Raw genomic sequence first — 19,802 nt, forward strand, 5'->3', positions numbered from 1 at the left:
CCAGAGTAGACAGACCTCACTGAGCCCTTCTGGCATTCAACTGAGACCTCAAAAAGATGATTCCTTAGAGTAAGAACCATGCACTAGCAGAGCAAGGGTGGGCAAATTAAGGCCCCTGCAGGCCAAATCTGGTTTGCTGCCTGTTTTTGTAAATAAAGTTTTATGGGAATATAGCTATGCTCATTTCTTTATGAACTATCTATGCTGCTTTTGCACTACAGTGGCAGAGTTGAGTAGTTGCAAGAGAGACTGTATGGCCTGCAAAAGCCTAAGATATTTACTATCTGGCCCTTTACAGAAAAAGTTTGCTGACCTCCACACCAGACTAAGGGCTACCTCCTAGGACTAAACGCAAAACACAAATTGATCCATCCTAACAAAGAATAAAAAAACTAAGCCTGGTAGAATCAAACAGATTTAACAAACTGCTTGCTGGAACACTCAATGTATTTAAAAAAAAAACAACAAAATGTCTGCCAAGATATGATCCATTATGTCACTTATACAATTATTACATGACACATGAAGCAAAAAAAAAAAAAGTAACATACAATCAAGAAAAAAAAGCCAATAAATAAAACATAAATAGACCCTGAGATGACCCAGATGATAGAATTAACAGACAAGGACTTTAAAACAGCTGTTCTAAGTATGTGTATTCAAATATTTAAAGGAAAAGATGAACATAATGAGTGAACAGGTGGGAAATCTCAACACAGAGATGGAAACTATACAAAAAAGAATCAAATGGAAATTCTAGAAATGAAAAGTACAATATATGAAGGGAAAAAAGCCTCCTTATCTTTTAGAGATACATGATGAAAAATGTACAGATAAAATAAAATGATATCTGGGATATGCTTTAAAATAACCCAGCTGTGGGGAGGTGAAATGGCTGGGGGTATAGTTGAAACAAAAGTGGCCATAAGGTGATGACTATTGTAACTAGAAGATGGATATGTGGGAGTTCATTATACTGTTCTCTCTGCTTTTGTATTAACATTCTCCATATTCAAAAGCTAAAAAAGAAAATCAATCTCCACAAGAACAAGCTGCTTTAACTGTAAAACAAGATGTTGCTCAAATGAAGCTCTGTGTACATATAATACTTCCCCCATCTTTGCCAAGTTCCCTAAGATATGCAGTATCCACTCTGCATTTTCACTGATTTCCAATGCTTGGGGAAAGTCAACATTTCATAAACACCATGAATATTTAGGTGTATGCCAGTCTCTCCATGTTCATGTCATAAGGTTAAGAGACACATAGACACAAATGGAGATATCGGTATTTGATTTTACAAAATGGGACTGTATTATATTGTTCTTTAACTTGCTCTTCCCAAATAATATATTTTGTGGACATCATTCCATGTCAACAAATATAGGTCAACATCATTTTTTAAATGACTGCAAAGCATTCATCACTGAGAGTCTACATGCCCTGTACTATGCATTGAAATTTCATAACTTCAATGAAAGGCAGGAGCTATTTGTGTTATAGAAAGCTGTTTCAAGCAGAGGAAAAAACATACAAGTACATATGGCTTTAGGAACACTTATGACTTTAGGACCATAATTTGCTTGTAAGCATGTCTTAATCTATGTAGTCACAAGCCATACTATAATACAGTTGGAATAAATTTGTTAAAAAATACTGTACAGTAAAACTCCACTTCCATTCTCTGGCTACCAATAGAAATATAGTTTAAGTAATAAATAGGAAGCTCCTTATCAACATTAGCACTTTCTGGCTGGGTGCGGTGGCTCATGCCTGTAATCCTAGCACTCTGGGAGGCAGAGATGGGAGGATTGCTTGAGGTCAGGAGCTCAAGAACAGCCTGAGCAAGAGCAAGACCCTGTCTCTACTAAAAATAGAAAAATTAGCCAGGCATGGCAACACACACCTGTAGTCCCAATTAGCTACTCAGGAGGCTGAGGCAGGAGGATTGCTTGAGCTCAGGAGTTTGAGGTTACCGTGAGCTAGGCTGATGCCACAGTACTTTAGCCTGGGCAACAGAGGGAGACTCAGTCTCACACACACAAAAAATTTAGCATTTTCCAAATAACCCACAAATTGTATTCCAAAAGTTTAATTCTAAGTTGCCTTGGCAAAATTGAGTATACATTTTCCTACGGAATCTATACAAGATAGCAAGGATCTCAGGTCAGTTGACAAAGTTTAAAGTACTTAATTCATGATGTACAACAGCCCCTCCCCTACTAAATTTTTAGAAAACCACTAAGGTAAGAGAATTCTCATTGGAGGAATCTATGACCACAAGTGAACAAAAGCACTTTTCAATATTTTTTATATTTATTAAAATAAAAGTAAGTAAATAAAATATTAGTAGCATTATATGTATCTTAAATTATATAATAGTAATGAATATATTTACATTTACCATTCTTTGATCAAGGAAATCTTAAAGATGTTCCTTTCCTATGTTACAAATTACATAGATATTTTGCTTTGTTGCAGAGAATATGCACAGTAAAAGATATTTCCCTGTGGGTCTGGTTCCACTCAAACATTCAATGCCTTTTTTTTTTAATAATGACAATAAAATATTTGTTTTCTTGTTAACCTACTCCCCTAATTCTTCCTCCAAAAACATAATAACATTGTTAAAAATCTGGCCTTTCCATAAGCCATCATAGTAAAATATAGAGCTTAAGCTTTACTTATTTTTGGATTTTTCTTAATAATTTTGAGAAACATAATATATATAAAGGATTTTTAAACTAGTACCAGTGAAAAATTTGTTGACTAATAAAAGAGTACACATTGTCACACATTTTAATAAAACGATTTACACATAGGTACAATATTTTAAGAAATGAAAAACAAAACAAAATGGAAACGAATAGTAATCATCTCTAAATGGGAAAAGTTATTCTCACATAAAATAATGAAGTAATCACAAAGGAACATATTTATGCTGTCAATGCCTTTTAATTCAATTTTTTATACTAAAAAAGAAATTACCTTTTTAGGTAATAAAAATGCTATCTGCTCAGTATATAAAATTCACACATATCAAATATAAAGAAAGTAAAGATAAATTCAATCCGATCATCTAGAAATAACAGCTATGACTATTTGGATGAACATCATTCCAGATCTCTTTATGCATACATACGCCTTAAGAAACATAGATATGTAATTTTACATAAGTGGGATATACTGTTCTATACTTTGCCTTTTTTTTCCTTCAATACATGTCAATGACTATAAATCTACAGTACATCTACATAATCTTTTTTAATGGCTGCATAGCATTCCACCGCATGGATGAACCATAATTTATTTAGCCATTCTCTTACCAATGGACATTTCAGATTCTGTCCACTATTTCCCACTTATTATTAATACAAAGTTACAGTCTTACTTATCCATCTTTGCACACTCAACCTTTTGTTTTCTTAGGATAAATTCCTAGAAGCAGACCTGTTAGGTAAAAATTATGCATACTTTACACCTTGATAGAGGCTTCCCTCTGGAAAGGCCAAACTATTTCACACACCAACCAACTGGGCCTTTCTGCTTAGACTTTCTGCAGGGCTTGCCACAGTCCACTGCCTCTCCCCTCACTAGCTTCAGCTCCCTCCAAATGGACTATGGAAGGACAGACAGCAGGATAGAGCTTAGGTCCAAGGGTTTACTTCCATCAGCTTCCTTCATCTCATCTCTCCCAGGGCTACAGTGCTCAAACCTCAAGTACGTCTCCTTTAGATTCTTCCCTTCCCTGTTCCAACCTCTTTTTTCTAATTATCTCCAAAAAGTCTAACTCACAATTCAAATTACCTGGAATGAAAATGAAATTCTCACAGTTGCCAAAAAAGGTGGGCAAAAGTAAAATTGCCTTAAATTATTCTTGGAGGGAGGTGGAATGAGAGAAAGAGAGAGCGTGCGTGCACACACCAGCACACAAGCAACCAAGCAAGCAAACAGGAATAAAGTCACTATCTTAGCCTACCACGTAAAGAAAACTGACATTTAGGGACAAATTACTCTTTAGACATACCATATAACTTTTATTCAAAAATACTACCATAGGAGGTTGCAATCCGAAGGCCATTCTTTTAGTTATGAAATTGAGTACTTATTAGGTGCAGACACTGTACTGCAGGCTTAACGGAGACTAAGATGAAGAAGGTAAGATCCTTGCCTGTAAGAAGCTCATATTCCAGCCAGCAGGAGAGTTATCAGGAGAAACCTGATAGAAGAGCCTAGTGAAAGTGTGACAAAATCAAACAGGAGGCAATCCAGGGGAGATCCGCTCATACAGGAAACAAGGGCCTAAAGGAGAAAATACGCCTCCTTACTTGCCTTCTCCATTCTTTCCCATACTCACTGGAATCTTGGTTTGTGCCTTCAGGAACTAGAATAGGGATTCCAGTAAAGTGAGGGTTAGGAGTGGGAGACTAAGCTAGAAGAGAGTTCCTGGCGCCCCAGGGTAGGGATTCTGGGCTCTTGAGTCTGGGATTTCCTGCCAATGATAATACCTGGGAATACTTTAGTTCCTGAAAGTCTCTTGTTACCTTCTCTCTTGGTTCCAAAAGGCTGATCTGTCTTTTCCCCTTTCTAATGTCAATATTCATAATTTCTACCAATCCCTTAGGCCATGATGAAAGAGAACAAGTCTTAACAGCCTCTCAATTCTGTATACTTTTAATGATCTTAACTTTTAGCCAGGTACTATGCTTGTAAAGACAGAAAGATACATAAGACACAGTGTCTGTTCAACAAGAATTAACAATCTAGTTAGGAGTAGGTAGCTAGGTAACTACTGTTATATAGGGTATACTGTGGTTAAAGCCACAATAAGTTAAGGCATCATGAAAGAAACTTCATGCCCTTCTTAAGAGATTAAAAAATGTCTTCCTGTATTGCACAAGGGAAAGATGCACATAGATGCTGATGATTAATCCTGGTATATAAAGACTTGTAGTGGATTGATTTATATCAAACTAAATGGGTGAAGAGGGAAAAGTGAGTAGAAAGAAGTCTTCATGAATTTATCCTCCCTTTTCAATCCAGGGGTGGGGGATGGGTACCAGGTGGCAGGAAAATCTGTCTGCAATTTAAAACTAGCTATGGATAGTCTAGAAAGGGTCCCTTTTCCCATCACTAAAATCTCTTCCTGATGACACATTTTCCCTTCCTCCTCTAATCAGAAGATCCATCTCTTGCTTGTTGCAGCACTTTGGGGTATAGTGGGATGGATTATAGTGGATTATGGATTATGGATCGCAAAATCATAAGTGATCGAAAAGAAAAAAGAAAGAAGAGATTGTTATTTCTGTAATATACAAAAGATTTTATATATACACATAAAAATACATATATACATACATGTGTCTATATTTACACATACATATGGTTTGAGGGGATTTTGGGATCTTCCTTTACCTTGACTATCTTCCCATCATCCCACTCATCCTCCTCACCACTACCTGAAGTGCACAAAAATGAAGTCTAAACACCATTATTTCTTGTGAAAAGAAGGAACAGAAAAGTAACTTAATTAGTAAATAGAGTTTGGACTGGAGCCCAGATCTTAAGAGATGTAAATTGGCTCTCTTTTCATAAGGCTACACTTTCATGTTGACCTCCAGTCTTCCATGCAACCAGTCCAAAATGCTTGCTACATCACCTTCTCCTTACACATCTCTCACCTCAAATCTTCCTGTGGCCCCTTACTCATCTCCACTAACACTGAAATACTGAAGTCTATTCGCCTAGGAACCTTCTTCCTCTCTAAAAACATCTTCTTCACTTCTTATACACATTCATCATACTTGTCCTGTCTCATCTAAACTTTGCACACTGACTTCTATGGAAAGACCATGCCAGGCAGGAAAGATAAATGAGCCTTATAAAAAAAAAGAAAAAAAGAAAAAGTTAAGGTCATGTTCAAATGCACATTTTGCCTCTTACCATCTGTGTGACCTTAGTCATATTACTTAACTTCTCTGGCCTCACTTTTCCAGTCTGCAAAGAAGGAATAATTTCTAGCTCACTGGGTTTTAAAAGGCACCTAGCATATGTAAAGTGCTTAAAAGGCACTTAATAAACAGTAGCTATTACTATGAAAATGATATTTACCTAACAGCACTCTTCCTACATGCCTGACACTTAAGTAGCCTCTGAAAATAAGTTAAGTTTTCCTGTCCCCCGTCTTTGAAACAACTTCCTAGTTCTTTTCTCAAAAACGATTCAGAACCTAGTTCAGATCCAACAAAGATCTCCCCAATTCAGCTGCAAAAGTATCTGTGCATTTATTAAAATCTCAACACTCAAGCAGAATGACACCTATTTAGAACTACCCAGACGTCGTGTCTTCTCTTAACTTTAAGTCACCGGAAGAGAATCACATTTGGCAAGTTCCCCAAAAGACATGACTACAGAATAGCTTTAGAGAAGACAACTGGGTGTCCAGATGCATTTCAGAGTTACTATAGGTGTCCTCACTCGGCAGCTAGAATAAATGTTGGTTACACTAATCATACAATTTAAGTGGAGGAAGAAAACTTCACACAATGGCCCGTAAATATCAAGGAGTAACTGCAAATAGATGCGATACAGTGATGTGGTCTGGGCGAGTGATAAGCGAACAAATTTGCGTGTGTGTTCCTGCGGCGTGTGACTGTGTCGTCGTGTGTGCCTGCGAGTGTCCGTAGGACTGAAAGTACATTTGTGGGCGCCGAGAAGTCTGAGCGCGGGGGTGCATCCCTTTGAACCCGGGTGCGTAGCGAGCAACCGACCGTGCGAACCCTTGTGGGGCTGTCCTCCAGGCTCTTACCTCTGCGGACGAACAGGTGGACGCCGCTGGGCGCCGCCATGTTGGCGCCGGTCACGTGGCCGCGAGCACTCGCTCGCCGCCCCTCCCGCTGGAGCGGTCCAGTTGCGGCGCCGCCGAAGACCGGAGGCGCTGAAGCCGCCAGAGGGGAGCGCGCGTGCGCGCCGGGGGCCGACTGCGGGAGCGCCGGCGGGGGAGCGGCTCCGGCACCCGGGCAAGCAGCGGAACCCGCGGCCGGCCGAGCCCGCTCCGGCCGCGAGAGGCGGGCTCCAGCCGCGGCTCGCGCGCTCGCTCCGAGCCCCGGCGCCCAGGTGGGATGGAAGAAGCCTGTCAGGTAAGCGTGGCATCCAATATTTATAGCATCAATATTTTGGTGCATGGAAACGTGAAGTTGGGCGGAAAAAAATAAAACACAATCTAGTGTTCAACATAGCACTTTGCATCGCCTGCCACTCTGTTACAGATTATTTCCCTGGATTAAGTTAGAAGGTAAAATTTGATTCAGAGTCACAGCTGCCCCTTTGCTGTCCCAGGATCTACATTACTCAGCAGGGACTCCAGACAAGATAGGATCTGTGTGCCGCTGCAAAATCTATTCTAGGTATCCCAGTGGGTATGTTCTGGGGACTTCTCTTTCCCCAAGGACACGTCCCTCTTGGCAGTATTAACTGGAGTCTTAATCCTAAATTTGACATTTAAGAATAAAAAGATGACGCCTGCCAATTGCACTGCCAAGACATGAAGCCTACCGAAGGCCAATTATGGTCAAATGAGGGAGCTGATGTATCCCTATTGGTGACGGTGCCCATTTTACCAAATTCGTTGTTCCTGTTACCTGTATTCTGGGGTAGATGCCATCGTGTCCATGAGCCAGTTGTTATTCATCTTGGTGGCTTGCGAGCCTAGCACAGAACCTGATACCCAAAGAATGTCTGGTAAAGGAACCAGTCAAACCGAAAATGTGATAGTTTCAGGACTTTAAATGCAGTAAAGATTGATAAGGTTTCTTGGGGAATGTGTGTGATGTCTCCTAATTCGTTTTTAAGAATTTAGTTTACACACTTAGTGAAAAATCTAGACAGATCAGAAATGAGCAAAGGAAAAGTGCAATTCGAATGTGTGTGATGTCTCCTAATTCGTTTTTAAGAATTTAGTTTACACACTTAGTGAAAAATCTAGACAGATCAGAAATGAGCAAAGGAAAAGTGCAATTCCCTTCCTCACCCTCTCTACGCTGCACAGCCCCACTCCCCAGTCAACTACTGTATCCCTCATTCCAGACCTTTGCCTTTTACAGGCAAATATGTGTAAGTATTTTATTAAACAAATGGAATCATATACTTATTATGACTTGCTTTTTCTACTCATCATAAACATCAAATCTTAGAACACTTAGCTCAAGCTCATTTTTTTAATGACTGCATAATTTTACATTTAAAGAGAATTTTGGCATTTCATTAGAGGCACATGCTATAATTCTTAGAGACCTAGTTTTGGATGGTTTTGGGTCACCTTGAAAGATAAAGATAAATAATGCTTTCTGCTGAGGTAAATATGATGTACGAGGATGAGAATGAAATGTACTCCTACAGGTTACTTCCAAGTCCTGCCTTTTACAAACTTACATCAATTCCAGGGAGAAGGGTTTTGAATGTGGTAAATCTGTTCTCTGTATAACTGAAGCCAGTAATCTGAGTGCAGCAAAGGAGCCTGAGAGTTAGCTGGGCACAGTGTCTCAGGAAGTGTGCAGAAGATAGAAATCTAGACGTTCCTAGAAAAATTCTTAAGGCATTAAGCCCTATTTCAAACACATCTGAACTAGAACACATGTTCATGTGATTCAGCTTGGCCAACCCTTGGAAAATAAATGCATGATCTGTTCCCCTACAACTAGAAGGAAAAGGAAACACTATAAGGCCCCAAGTGGCACCAGCATAGTGGAATCCAGTGAGGAAATCCCTAATAAGTTCATGATGCAATGTGAATGTCCAGGATGAACTAGAAATGAAGCCTATGTGAACTTGCACAGGTGATAGCTCATTCACTAATGCTTCATTTGGCTTCTTTCATACACATCCTTCTGACATTGGAAGGATTAAAAGCTGCCAGCATGTGTCCTCCAAAGTCATCAATTTGTGGGATATGTGCATACTGACCAACAAGATAAAGGGCTAGACCACTGACATCTAAAATACCTTGCATTTTTAATGTTCTGTGATCCTGGGCATTCAGAGCATTAGAATGCTTTTATTTAGATGAGTAACCACTATTGAGTCACTTTTTCTACTCCCGCGGTCCCCAACCTTTTTGGCACTGGGGACTAGTTTCATGGAAGACAATTTTTCCATGGACCCAGGGTGGGGGGAATGGTTTTGGGATGATTCAAGCTGATTACATTTATTCTGCACTTTATTTTTATTGTGATTGCATTGTAATATATAATGAAATAATAATACAACTCACCATAATACAGAATCTAATGCTGCTGCTGATCTGACAGGAGACAGAGCTCAGGCAGTGATGCAAGCCATGGGGAGCGGTTGTAAATACAGATGAAACTTCGCTTGCTCACCCACCCCTCACCTCCTGCTGTGCAGCCAGATTCCTAACAGGCCAGAGACCAGTACCGGTCTTTGGCCCAGGGGTTGGGGACTGCAACACTACTCCAATTTCTGCCCATGCTCCTACCTGTGAGATGAAGGTTAACTATATTGTGACACTTCATGGATTTGAATTCTCACCATTATTCAGATTTTGTATTTGGGATTCTTGAATTAAAAGTTGAATACTTTTTCAAAACCAGGGTTCAAGAAATAAAGGATATCTTCTCAATACCTTTAGTTTCTGTGTCCAAAAATTCATTCTTGAATGTTAAAATATTTTTATTAATAGTGATTAATTATTGTTTTATAGGTCTTTTACTTTGAATTTGTAAAGATCACATCTCACTAGCATCTTTTAAAATCTTACCTTCATTTATAAGAGAAATAAATCAGAAATAAATTCTGATATGCATATTTTTCAAAAGTCAAATTTTCCTTTCTCCTTCTTCTACTTAATGATATTATAGACTTATACCATGTAAGTTTTTCTAAAGTTGTACATAGTTTGTGATAAAATTAAATTATACAGGTTTCTGTTATATATGTATTGAATTTTTAATTTAATATTCACATTTTTAAAATGTTCTAAGGAGTTATGTGACATGAAGTAAATCTTTTTAAAAATAAATTTTGTTGTGTAATACATTATCCTGTAACTTGTCCCACAAGTTTAGATTTTTATATATTTATTAGGATTGCCTATAATGCAAGGTACTTTAAAACATAGGCTATAAAATAGGCGCTAAGATGCTTACATCACTCTAGGAAAAAAAATTGTTATGTATGAATACATTGTAAAATTAACTGAAATAATGTGATATTTCCTATTGGGCGCAAAGCAGGTTCTATGGCCTGCTGGGGGAAATTGGTGTCTTGGGACCTACACAGCTTCAATGGGTTTCTCATTTAGACCCAGGTGCCTTCATTCTTCCTTCTTGACCCTGTTTCAGTTTTGCCATCTGAATAAGAAAAATTAGCTGTTCGACTTGATTTCAGGATCATTTCTTAGCATTTTACTCTGTGGCTGCAAAAGAATATTTCCAATCCTGCCTTCTAGTTTGTCTAATTGTATGTGGAAATGCTCTTATTTATTTACATATTCTGAGTCAAATAAACATTCTTTTCAGGAACTAGGAGTCCTGCATCAACACAATCCGCACATACACAGAGAACTGTCTTACTAGCTGATTGGACCCCTCTAAAGTTAGGGTCCAGCTTTGAATTATTATGTGTTCAGGAAGATAGTTTCTAGGACATTCTCTTAGCTAACTTGCTGGCAGAATGTCATGTTTCCTATACTAATCATTTGAGACAATCATGGATATGTTACTGAGTAATGTAGGGGTACTTTTAGAGAAAATGTGTACATATTCCATGTTTTGTAAGGAAAAGTAATGCCATATGTGAGGCAGTTGTGGAAAATCAAGTGGATTTCTCCTTGTTGTTTGTGCCCTGTTTCCTTGGTCTTTAGCAGTGGTAAGAGGAAGTCAGGACAAGAGGAAGAAGAGGACTTTAGTTGTGTGTGACCCTCCTGCCACTCCCATTTTTGATTTGTCTAATGATATTTTCTCAATCATATAATTCCTATGCAAATGAACCTTTAAGTCCCATTCCCTTCTAAAGAGATCGCTCTACCTGAACACCTATCACACTGAAATTGTGAAGATTTCAGGGATATATAGCCACTTATAGGCATAATCCAAATGGGCTCAATGAATAGCATGCTGTATCCTCCTGGGCAGTCTGTCAGGGTAAGGGGGGTAGGATGGGACCAGCCAGGGCTAACTTAGCTGTAGGGTAAGACCAAATCATCATTCCAAGGGAGTAGTTGGTGTCCGTTCCAGTCTGGCCAGCATCCATTTCAAGCTGGTTCAATCCTTTGGTTTGAAATACAGTGATAACGCTTCACCATGATACTGTATCATTGTTGGAGGAGTAGCCCACCTATTACAGTGGCAGGGGTTGAGGGAGGGAAGGGGAGGGAAGGGAAGGGAAGGGTATAGGGAGGAACATGAGGGTGATCCCAGACCCCACTCACTGGTGCATCAGAATTTTCTGATAATAATTCTGCTTCTGTCTAGTTGGCTTCAGAACTGTGCAGGCTTGAGAGACAAGGCTTCCCTGACCTCATCTCTTGGGATTGGCTCTGAGGGAAGTTGGGTTAAAGCCCAAGTGTGCATTTGCCCCATGGAATCTCAATAAAAGCATGAACCATTAGAGGCTGCCATCTATTCCCAAATTGGTAATCCCTGTAAAAGTAGCACCTCCTTATACACTTCTGGAGAATGAAGAACTCCATTAAGAGTAGAAAAGAAAGGCAAAAAAATTCCAAGAGAATTTAGCGGTAAATCAACCAATTAATAAATATGTAAGTGCCTACTCTCAGCTCCAAGGAGATACTATATTGTCTTGTTCTGAAGAAACTAATAAGAAAGCTGAGAATAACATGCTCATAAGATTGTCCATAAAGAAAGACCAAATTGTACCCTTAACTGTAAACTCCATAGGAACAATGCCAGCTGTGAGGGGTCACGGACTGTAGCCATCCCTGGCTGCCAGGAACTGAGAAAATTGCTGAACTCTAATGATAGAAGTTCCCAGGAAATTATACCTGTTTAATCTCCTTCACTTCCTGCAAAGATGAAAGTGAGAGAAAGGGAACTAATGCTTCCTTTAGCATCTCTAATCCATACTCATAGAAGAGAGAAAGGAAAATGCTCTCTTCTTCTCCTTTTTTTTAAAGTCTGTTTTGATTCTTCTTCTCTGTTTACACGTCATACTGCTCTTTGAAAAACATTCCAAAAATACAGAAATGTATGATACAGAAAGTAGAAGTCCCCCAGATTCTTCTCAGGTAAGCACTGGTACCAAGTTGACGTGTATTCATCTGTACTTTTTTCTAAGCAAACACCATTGGCTGGACTTTCTAAGGGAAGGTGTCCAATTTTACCATGACCAATCACACACCTATATAGAATAAAAGACAGAAGACTAGGCAAATCACATGCAAAAGGAAAGGAACGCACAATTATCACCTACGTCTTTACTGCAGTCTACCACGCATTCTCTTTCCTTTTGCCTGCACTCTGCAGCTGTTTCTCGTCTTTCTTTGATTTTTTTCCACTGTTCTGTAAGGTTACATATTTTCCTATGGCTTTTCTCCCTTTCCCTCCTGAAGTGATGGTACATTCCTGGTTATCTTCTCTTGTTTTTCTATCTTTGCTTATTCTTTTGCTAGATTTATGGTTCTGTGTTTGCTGTTAAATTCTTAGCAGGTTTGGTTTAAGATATATAGTCCTGTAGGACTGCATGAGGCCAGTCGGTATGGAGAGCAGTTTGACCATTAACATTAGAGATTGAAAATTTTTATGGTTTTTATATTTCCTACCTATATGCATTAAATAGTATTCCTCGGTCAGTTAACAGTTACACAAAATAGACTGCAGTAAGAAGCTCCAAGGTGGAGATTATGAAATAAGAAGAGATTTAATAATAGAAAAAGAAAACTAGCTGTATGTCCCTTTCTCTGCTCCCACTCTCCACCTCCACTCCCCAAACTGGCTGAGAAAAATAAGCAGCAGTGCATTTTTTAACTTCTTCTGCTCGCCTCTCACTCGACACATTCTATATTCCAGACTGAAACTGTTGAAACAAACAAGGGGGCAGATGCTGCCTCGACCTCTCTTCCCATTGAGCTGAGCTCCTCTGTGCTCACCCTGTCCACTTTAGCCTGGAGAATAACCTGTCTCGAGTGCATTCTCCTCATCTGAAGCACGCACAAACATTACGGCATTTTCTTTTGCTTGATAAAGGATAAAGGAAGAAAAGCGGCAGCTGCTCTAGGAGCAGACAGCAAACAAGCCTCGCTGTGGTGGCCCCCACAGCCTTCACAAAAGGGGATTCAGAGAGCCAGTTAAACAAACACGTACAGCCGAAGACTTCCACACAGATTCACCTGCCAAAATTATTAATTGAACATTTAAAGAACTGTCCAGGTGAACTGAGAGTCTGACCAAAGCACATTTTCCAACCAGTCTTTTATTAAGGTAGAGGAGAGTGAATACAGTTGAAGAACTGGAAATGGCTTCAAAGATCACCTTATCCAACTCTAACCCTGCCCCCTCTAATTTTAAGATAAAGACAGTGAGGCCCAGAAAGATCGCAGGAAAGAAGATTCATTCCTTTTCCAGCCTGTGTATAACACTGGAAGTTTTAAAAAAAAATACTTTGTTACATTTGCACAGTACTCCTTATAGTGTCCTATACATGAGAGCTCATCAGATATTCATAAGTGATGACATTACACTTTTATTGCATTATATTTCTCCACAGGGTTAACGGCAAGTCCAAGAAATTATGACATAAATTTTCAGAGCTTTGGTTTTACATCTAGTGTCTGTTGACTCATAGAAACAGGGTATCAAAGGTGGAGACAATTTACTTTTGGTAACAAATTTTTTGCAGATTAGTCCTTTACCAAATAAAGTGCATTGTAAATGATTCCCTTGAGAATCAGTTTCCAAAGAAAAGAATTTAGTATTGCTCTTTTTTTTTTTTCTTAAAGAAAGCTTTTTACTGTCTTTTCTTTGGGTGAATTCTGCTTTGTTCGTGGAAGTCAGGCAGAGCACAGTCTCATTATTTAAAGATGCCACTTGCCTGCTTCAGGTAAACTTTTATTTTTAAAATTTCCTTCATTTACAGTTGTCTCTTATTTGACAATTATATGGAGCTTCAGTTGCTGAACAAAATACCTGTAGTAATTTTATTTAAACTTAAAAATTTTTATATTAAACTAACATTGGAATAGTTTTTAAAAACCCATACAATTATAAAAAGGTTTGCAATGAAAAGCAATATTCTCATTCTACCCTTTCCCATTCTGACGCCATGCTGAACCAGTTTGAACTGGTTTTGTTTCTAGTTACTGCTCAAAGCCATGCCAACTGTAGTTTATTATATTTGGACTTTGACTTGTATGGACTTGTTTTCTGGAGTTCCTAATTTCCTATTCTAATTTGGACCAATTACTTTCTTAAACGTGTTATTCAGTTGCCATCCTGAGGTTTCTTTTTATTGAAATCAAATTAGTTTTACTATTTCTTGGCTCTCCATCTTACATGCTCTTTGATTTCGCCTTCCTTTTGCTAAAATAGATCTTCAAGTAACTTCATCAGAAAGAGTGTGAGGTAAGTTTTTTGGTTTCTTATATTTCTAAAACCACCATTAGTTTGCTCTCACACTTGATTAATAGTTTGGGTATTAGGATTCTAGGTTCAAAATAATTTTCCATCAGAATTTTGAAGATATTGTTCCATTATCTTTTAGCATGCAGTATGGCTGATAAATCTAATGCTAAATTTCCTCTCTTCCCCCAGATTACGTGTGTTTTCCCCTCTGAAAGCACTTAGATCTTTATGTTCTGGGTTCTGAATCTAATAATTTAGCCTATGAGTGGACCTTTTTAGTAAGTGGTACAGTGGTTAAGAATCCAAGCAAGTCATACTTCATGGACCAAAATCCCAGCTCTGCTGTTTACTAGCTGTGTGACCTTGGTCAAGATAACCTTCTTAGGCCTCACTTGAGGATAATACTATGTACCTCAGAGGGTTGTTATGAGAATTGAGGTACCTGTGCAAGTGCTTAGCAGACAGTAATAAGTGCTCAATAAATGTTATGTTGCTCGATCTTCAGTGAGCTCTTCTAGTTTGAGGATTCATTTCTTCGCCTCTGAGGAATTATCCTTTCTTTGGTAATGTCCTTCTGTTTGCTTTTCCTCTCTGAAACTAAAATTATTGGCTATTGCATTTCCCATATTGATCCTCTGTTTTATCTTTTCTCTCACATTTTCTGTCTCTCTTTTTGACATTCTGGGAAATTCCCTTAACTTTATATCTCAGTCTTTCTGCTGCTTGAATTAGAGCAATCATTTAAAACTTCTAAGAGTGATTTCCTCCTCGCTGATTGTTCCTCTTTCATGGTATTGTTTTTATTTCATATATGCTATATCTTCTTTTCCAATTTTTATTTTGAAAACTTAAAGATTGAAAGAACCATACAGTGACACCTGTATATACTTCCACTTATACTCAATAATTAAAAATTTTTGTCACATTTGCTTTATTTCTGTTTATATACATATATATTTCTATGTATGTATGTGTATGTCTATATACACATACTCCCAACTACACAAACATAAATTTTTCTGGACCATTTGAATGTAAGTTGCAAATGTCATGACTCTTTGCTCTTAAATACTAAAGCATGTGACTCCTAGAAATAAAGACATTGTCCTACACAATCACAATACCATTATCACAACTATGAAAATCAAAACTTATCATCTAATAGTGTCCATATTCAAATTTTCCTGTTGTCTCAAATGTGTGCAAAATGGCAAAATCTACCAAAATGTAAAATGTCCATGCCCTTTCACTTAGTGATTCCATCACTATTTATCCTGCATACATACTCCCATATACACAAAATCGTGTATACAAAAGGGATATTCATTGCAGCACTGTTTGTAGAAGATAGGAAACAACCTAAATGTCCTTTAAGGTAGTATTGGGTTAAACACATTGAAATCAAACTATGGAATATTATACAGCTGTTTAGAACTAAGGTATTTAGAACTGAAGTAATATGTACTAGTAAAGATACAAGTTAAATTTACCTGGAAAAGGCAAGAGTCAGAGTACTGTATGTAGTAATTATATCACATTTGTCCTTGTAACAAAAATTATGGATGTTTGCAGACTAATATTTAATTCAGATAACAGAGAAACCGGTCAAAGTAATTGCCTCTGAAGAAGTGAATTGGGTGACTGGGCAACTTATTTCTCATCAAATAACTCTCACTCATTTGAATTTTATACTATGTATATGTTACCTAATAGAAAATAGTGCTTAAAGTGGATAGAAGTTCAATCCTATAGAGCAGTGGTTCTCAACCAAGGGTGATTTTGCCCCCCAAAGGCCATGTGGCATTATCTGGAGATGTGTTTGGTTGTCACAGCTGGTGGTGAGGGTGGTACTACCGGCATCCAGTGGGTAGAAGCCGGGGATGCTGTTAAACATCCCACAATACACAGGTCAGCCCCACAAAACAAAGAGTTATCTGGCCCAGAATGTCAGTAGTTTTGAAATTGAGAAACCCTGATGTAGAGTAATTCTTATAGATGCCAAGGTTTGAGAAGAGCTAAGCAAGACTAAAGGAATAAACAAAAATAAAGTCATGTGCATATGCCTAAGTATTAAAATCATTATGCATTTAAGATAATTCAAATTTCTAACCACAAAAGGAGATGGAGAAGTCCAATACACTCCTGTTTGCATAAAAGAATTTATTTCAGATTGGTACATTATCAAGCTTTTATAACCTTAATTCATGTTAATTTTAACCGTTGTAAAGATAGTTACTATAAGAATGAGGTTAGACTAAAGTCCGTGACTTCTAGGACCTTACAGGCATACACTATGCGTGTGTGCACAGCACATATACAAGAATATGCATTGCAGCATTGTTTGTAATGGAAAATATTGGAAACAACCTAAATAAGTTACTAGTGAAGTGACTTATGGAATACCCATACAGTGGAATACCATGCAGCCATTAAACACTACAGCTGTAATAATCTCCAGAATATAGGTTAGGCCAGGCACAGTGGCTCATGTCTGTAATCCCAGCCTTTTGGGAGGCTAGAGTGGGAGGATTGCTTGAGGCCAGGAGTTTGAGGCTACCCTGGGCAACATAGTGAGACCCTGTCTCTACAAAAAAATAGTGGAGTAAATGGCACACATCTGTCTGTAGTCCTAGCTACTTGAGATCCTCAGGTGGGAGGATCCCTTGAGCCCAGGAGTTCGAGGCTGCAGTGAGCCATGATCATGCCCTATTGCACCCCAGCCTGGGTGACAAAGCAAGACTCTGTCTCAAAAAAAAATATATAGATTAAAAAAGCAAGTTAGAAAACAATGTGTGGTAGGTTATCATGTATATATGAGATATAAAAAATACACATGATATGCTCATTTATGCATATAACATCTGCAAGATATACAAGATATTGGTAACTGGTTGTTTCTGGAGGATTGGGGCAAGAATCTTTTCACTGTATGCCCTTTTGCTTTTTATTTCTATGTGCATACTTCCTATTGAAAATAACTCATATGTACGTAAACACAGCTCTACCTGAGTCAATGAGTAAATTAAATGCACTATATAATTCCACTGCACCTCATAATACAGGAAGAATGAAATACATACAATACAGATGTAAAGAAATGGGAACACAGAAAAGTTACAGATTAAATGTTGGAAGGAAATGAGAAACTTCAAGCCATATTTCAAAAGAGGCATCGATTACTTCAGTCATTGCTATCAAATATCCTTTTCTTAATACTTGTTCCTCTAAAGATATAAAACCAAGAGGGCAGTTGGGTTATCTATCTGGCAACAAGGGCAAATGTTATGCAAGTGAGGTATTTTCCAGATGGTGAGGAGAAAAGCACCCCTCTTAGGAAAGAGGGCTAGTGGTCTGGCATGCTCAACGTGGTTGGCCTACTTGATGTAAGATGGGATGGAGTGGAAGTGAGGAGCTCAGTGTACAGTCATATTGTGACCTTAAGCAAGTTACTTAATCTCTGGATCTATTGTCCATTTATAAATTAAGAATACAGATTGCAAAAGATACATTTTAAAAAATCAAATGGATAATTCATATCAGGGAAAAATTTCACAAAAAATGGAAAAATAGTCAGCCTTCCTAGTAAGTAAAAGAAATGTAAATTTGAGATTTTATACCTATTGAAACAACAAAGTCAACATCCCATGCCTTTGAAATTCTGTTAAAATCAGCATACACATTCATATCTGGTTTTAACAACATGGCACACTTACGTAACAGAGCCACAGACATATTCCTACTGTTTGACTCAGTAACTACATTTCCCAGGAATTTATTTTAAGGAAATTGTTTAACAGATACAAAAATATATATACACAAAGATACTAATTCATTTGAATGTTGTCTAAAATAGTAAACACAAAAAAACCCCTAGGTAAACATCAACATGAAATATTGTACATTTATGAGAGCCATTCTGAACACTAGAAATGTTCGTTAAAAATATTATGTCCAATGTATACACAGAGATAATATACAAGTGTAAAAATTTTATTTGGAAGGAAGAATTAAGGGTATTTATTAAATCAATTTAATACTGTTAAACCAGGTTTTATATTCTAAGAAAAAGAATTTAAGAATTAATTTAAGGAACTAAATCAGTTGATCTCTAAGGTCTGTGATTCCTTTTTTTTTTTTTTTTTAGCATGAAATGCCTGGAAGGTCTGTGTGTGATTCTAATCATTCTCAAATATGGCTCTGGGGACTTTGCTATCAGCTCCTCTCTAGTGGGCAAGGATGATGGTGGATCAGAGGATCAGATAAACCTTCAGAAAAGACAAGGTTCTAGTATAGTAAACCAGGGAGGGCCCTAGCAATTTGGAGACAATCAAGGACATACAGTGCATTTAATTCTCTCTCTCACACAAGTTATGTCACATATAAACTGTGAATTTGTGTGATTTAGAAAAATGTTTTATTTTAGACATACACCACATTTACTCCCACATCTAAGTATAAAAGCGTAAGAATGAGAAGAAAAGATATGAAAAGTATAATCACCAAATTTAGAACAGGGAGGGAGCCTAGATCACTCTAGTACAACTTCATTTTTACCGATGAAAAAACTGATGCTCAGAAGGAAACATGTTATTATATGTAGAGAAAATATACTTTGTAGAGGACAGGGAAAAAGTAAATTAAGGGTGGCAGAGGAGGGCATTGAAAAAGGAGGTAAAAGCAATAAATAAATGCAGTAGATATGTCTGTGGATGACAAATGGGGTGAAGGCTAAGACTGGGGGTGGCAAGTGACCAGTAGGCCCTAGAGGGTGGCTATGGTGGGTTTCACACACAGTCATATACATCTATCCTGATATTTAATTACCCTACAGGGTGCAGGTCTAAATATCAGACTTTTACCATTTTAACTCCAAGTGAAGGTACAGCCTTCCAAGTCTCAAAGATTAATGCTAAACCAGATCTTTTTTTTTTTTTTTTTAACATTTTGTCTTGTAAATAGACAAAAGTAGATCTTTATCCATGAACTGAACACAGGAACATTGCTTTTAAAAAAAAAAGAGTAGGGAAATTATCATCACATTGACTTTTTCTGGTTTCTATACACACACACAAACTTGAATGACAATTGGTTTAGATTGTATTGATATTTTTCCTCAGAGCTCATCTTTAAGTATCAATTGTGAATTGTCAATAAAAAATTTAAAAATTATTAGCCAATTTAGATGAAAGACAAATTGCTTTCATAGTT

General features: G+C 37.7%; 1 protein-coding gene across 1 annotated transcript in view; it reads right to left on the reverse strand.

Annotated features, from left to right (window-relative positions):
* Positions 1–7,236, reverse strand: part of METAP1D (methionyl aminopeptidase type 1D, mitochondrial) — a 75,948-nt gene extending 68,712 nt beyond the window's left edge. Inside the window, exon 1 of the mRNA XM_045559541.1 lies at positions 6,809–7,236. Within this exon, the coding sequence (XP_045415497.1) occupies positions 6,809–7,184 (376 nt within the window). The 5' untranslated portion in view covers positions 7,185–7,236. The remainder of the gene's footprint in view (positions 1–6,808) is intronic.
* Positions 7,237–19,802: the final 12,566 nt, after the last annotated feature.

The sequence above is a fragment of the Lemur catta genome, chromosome 8, assembly GCF_020740605.2.
Source record: "Lemur catta isolate mLemCat1 chromosome 8, mLemCat1.pri, whole genome shotgun sequence".
Classification (NCBI taxonomy): Eukaryota; Metazoa; Chordata; class Mammalia; order Primates; family Lemuridae; genus Lemur; species Lemur catta.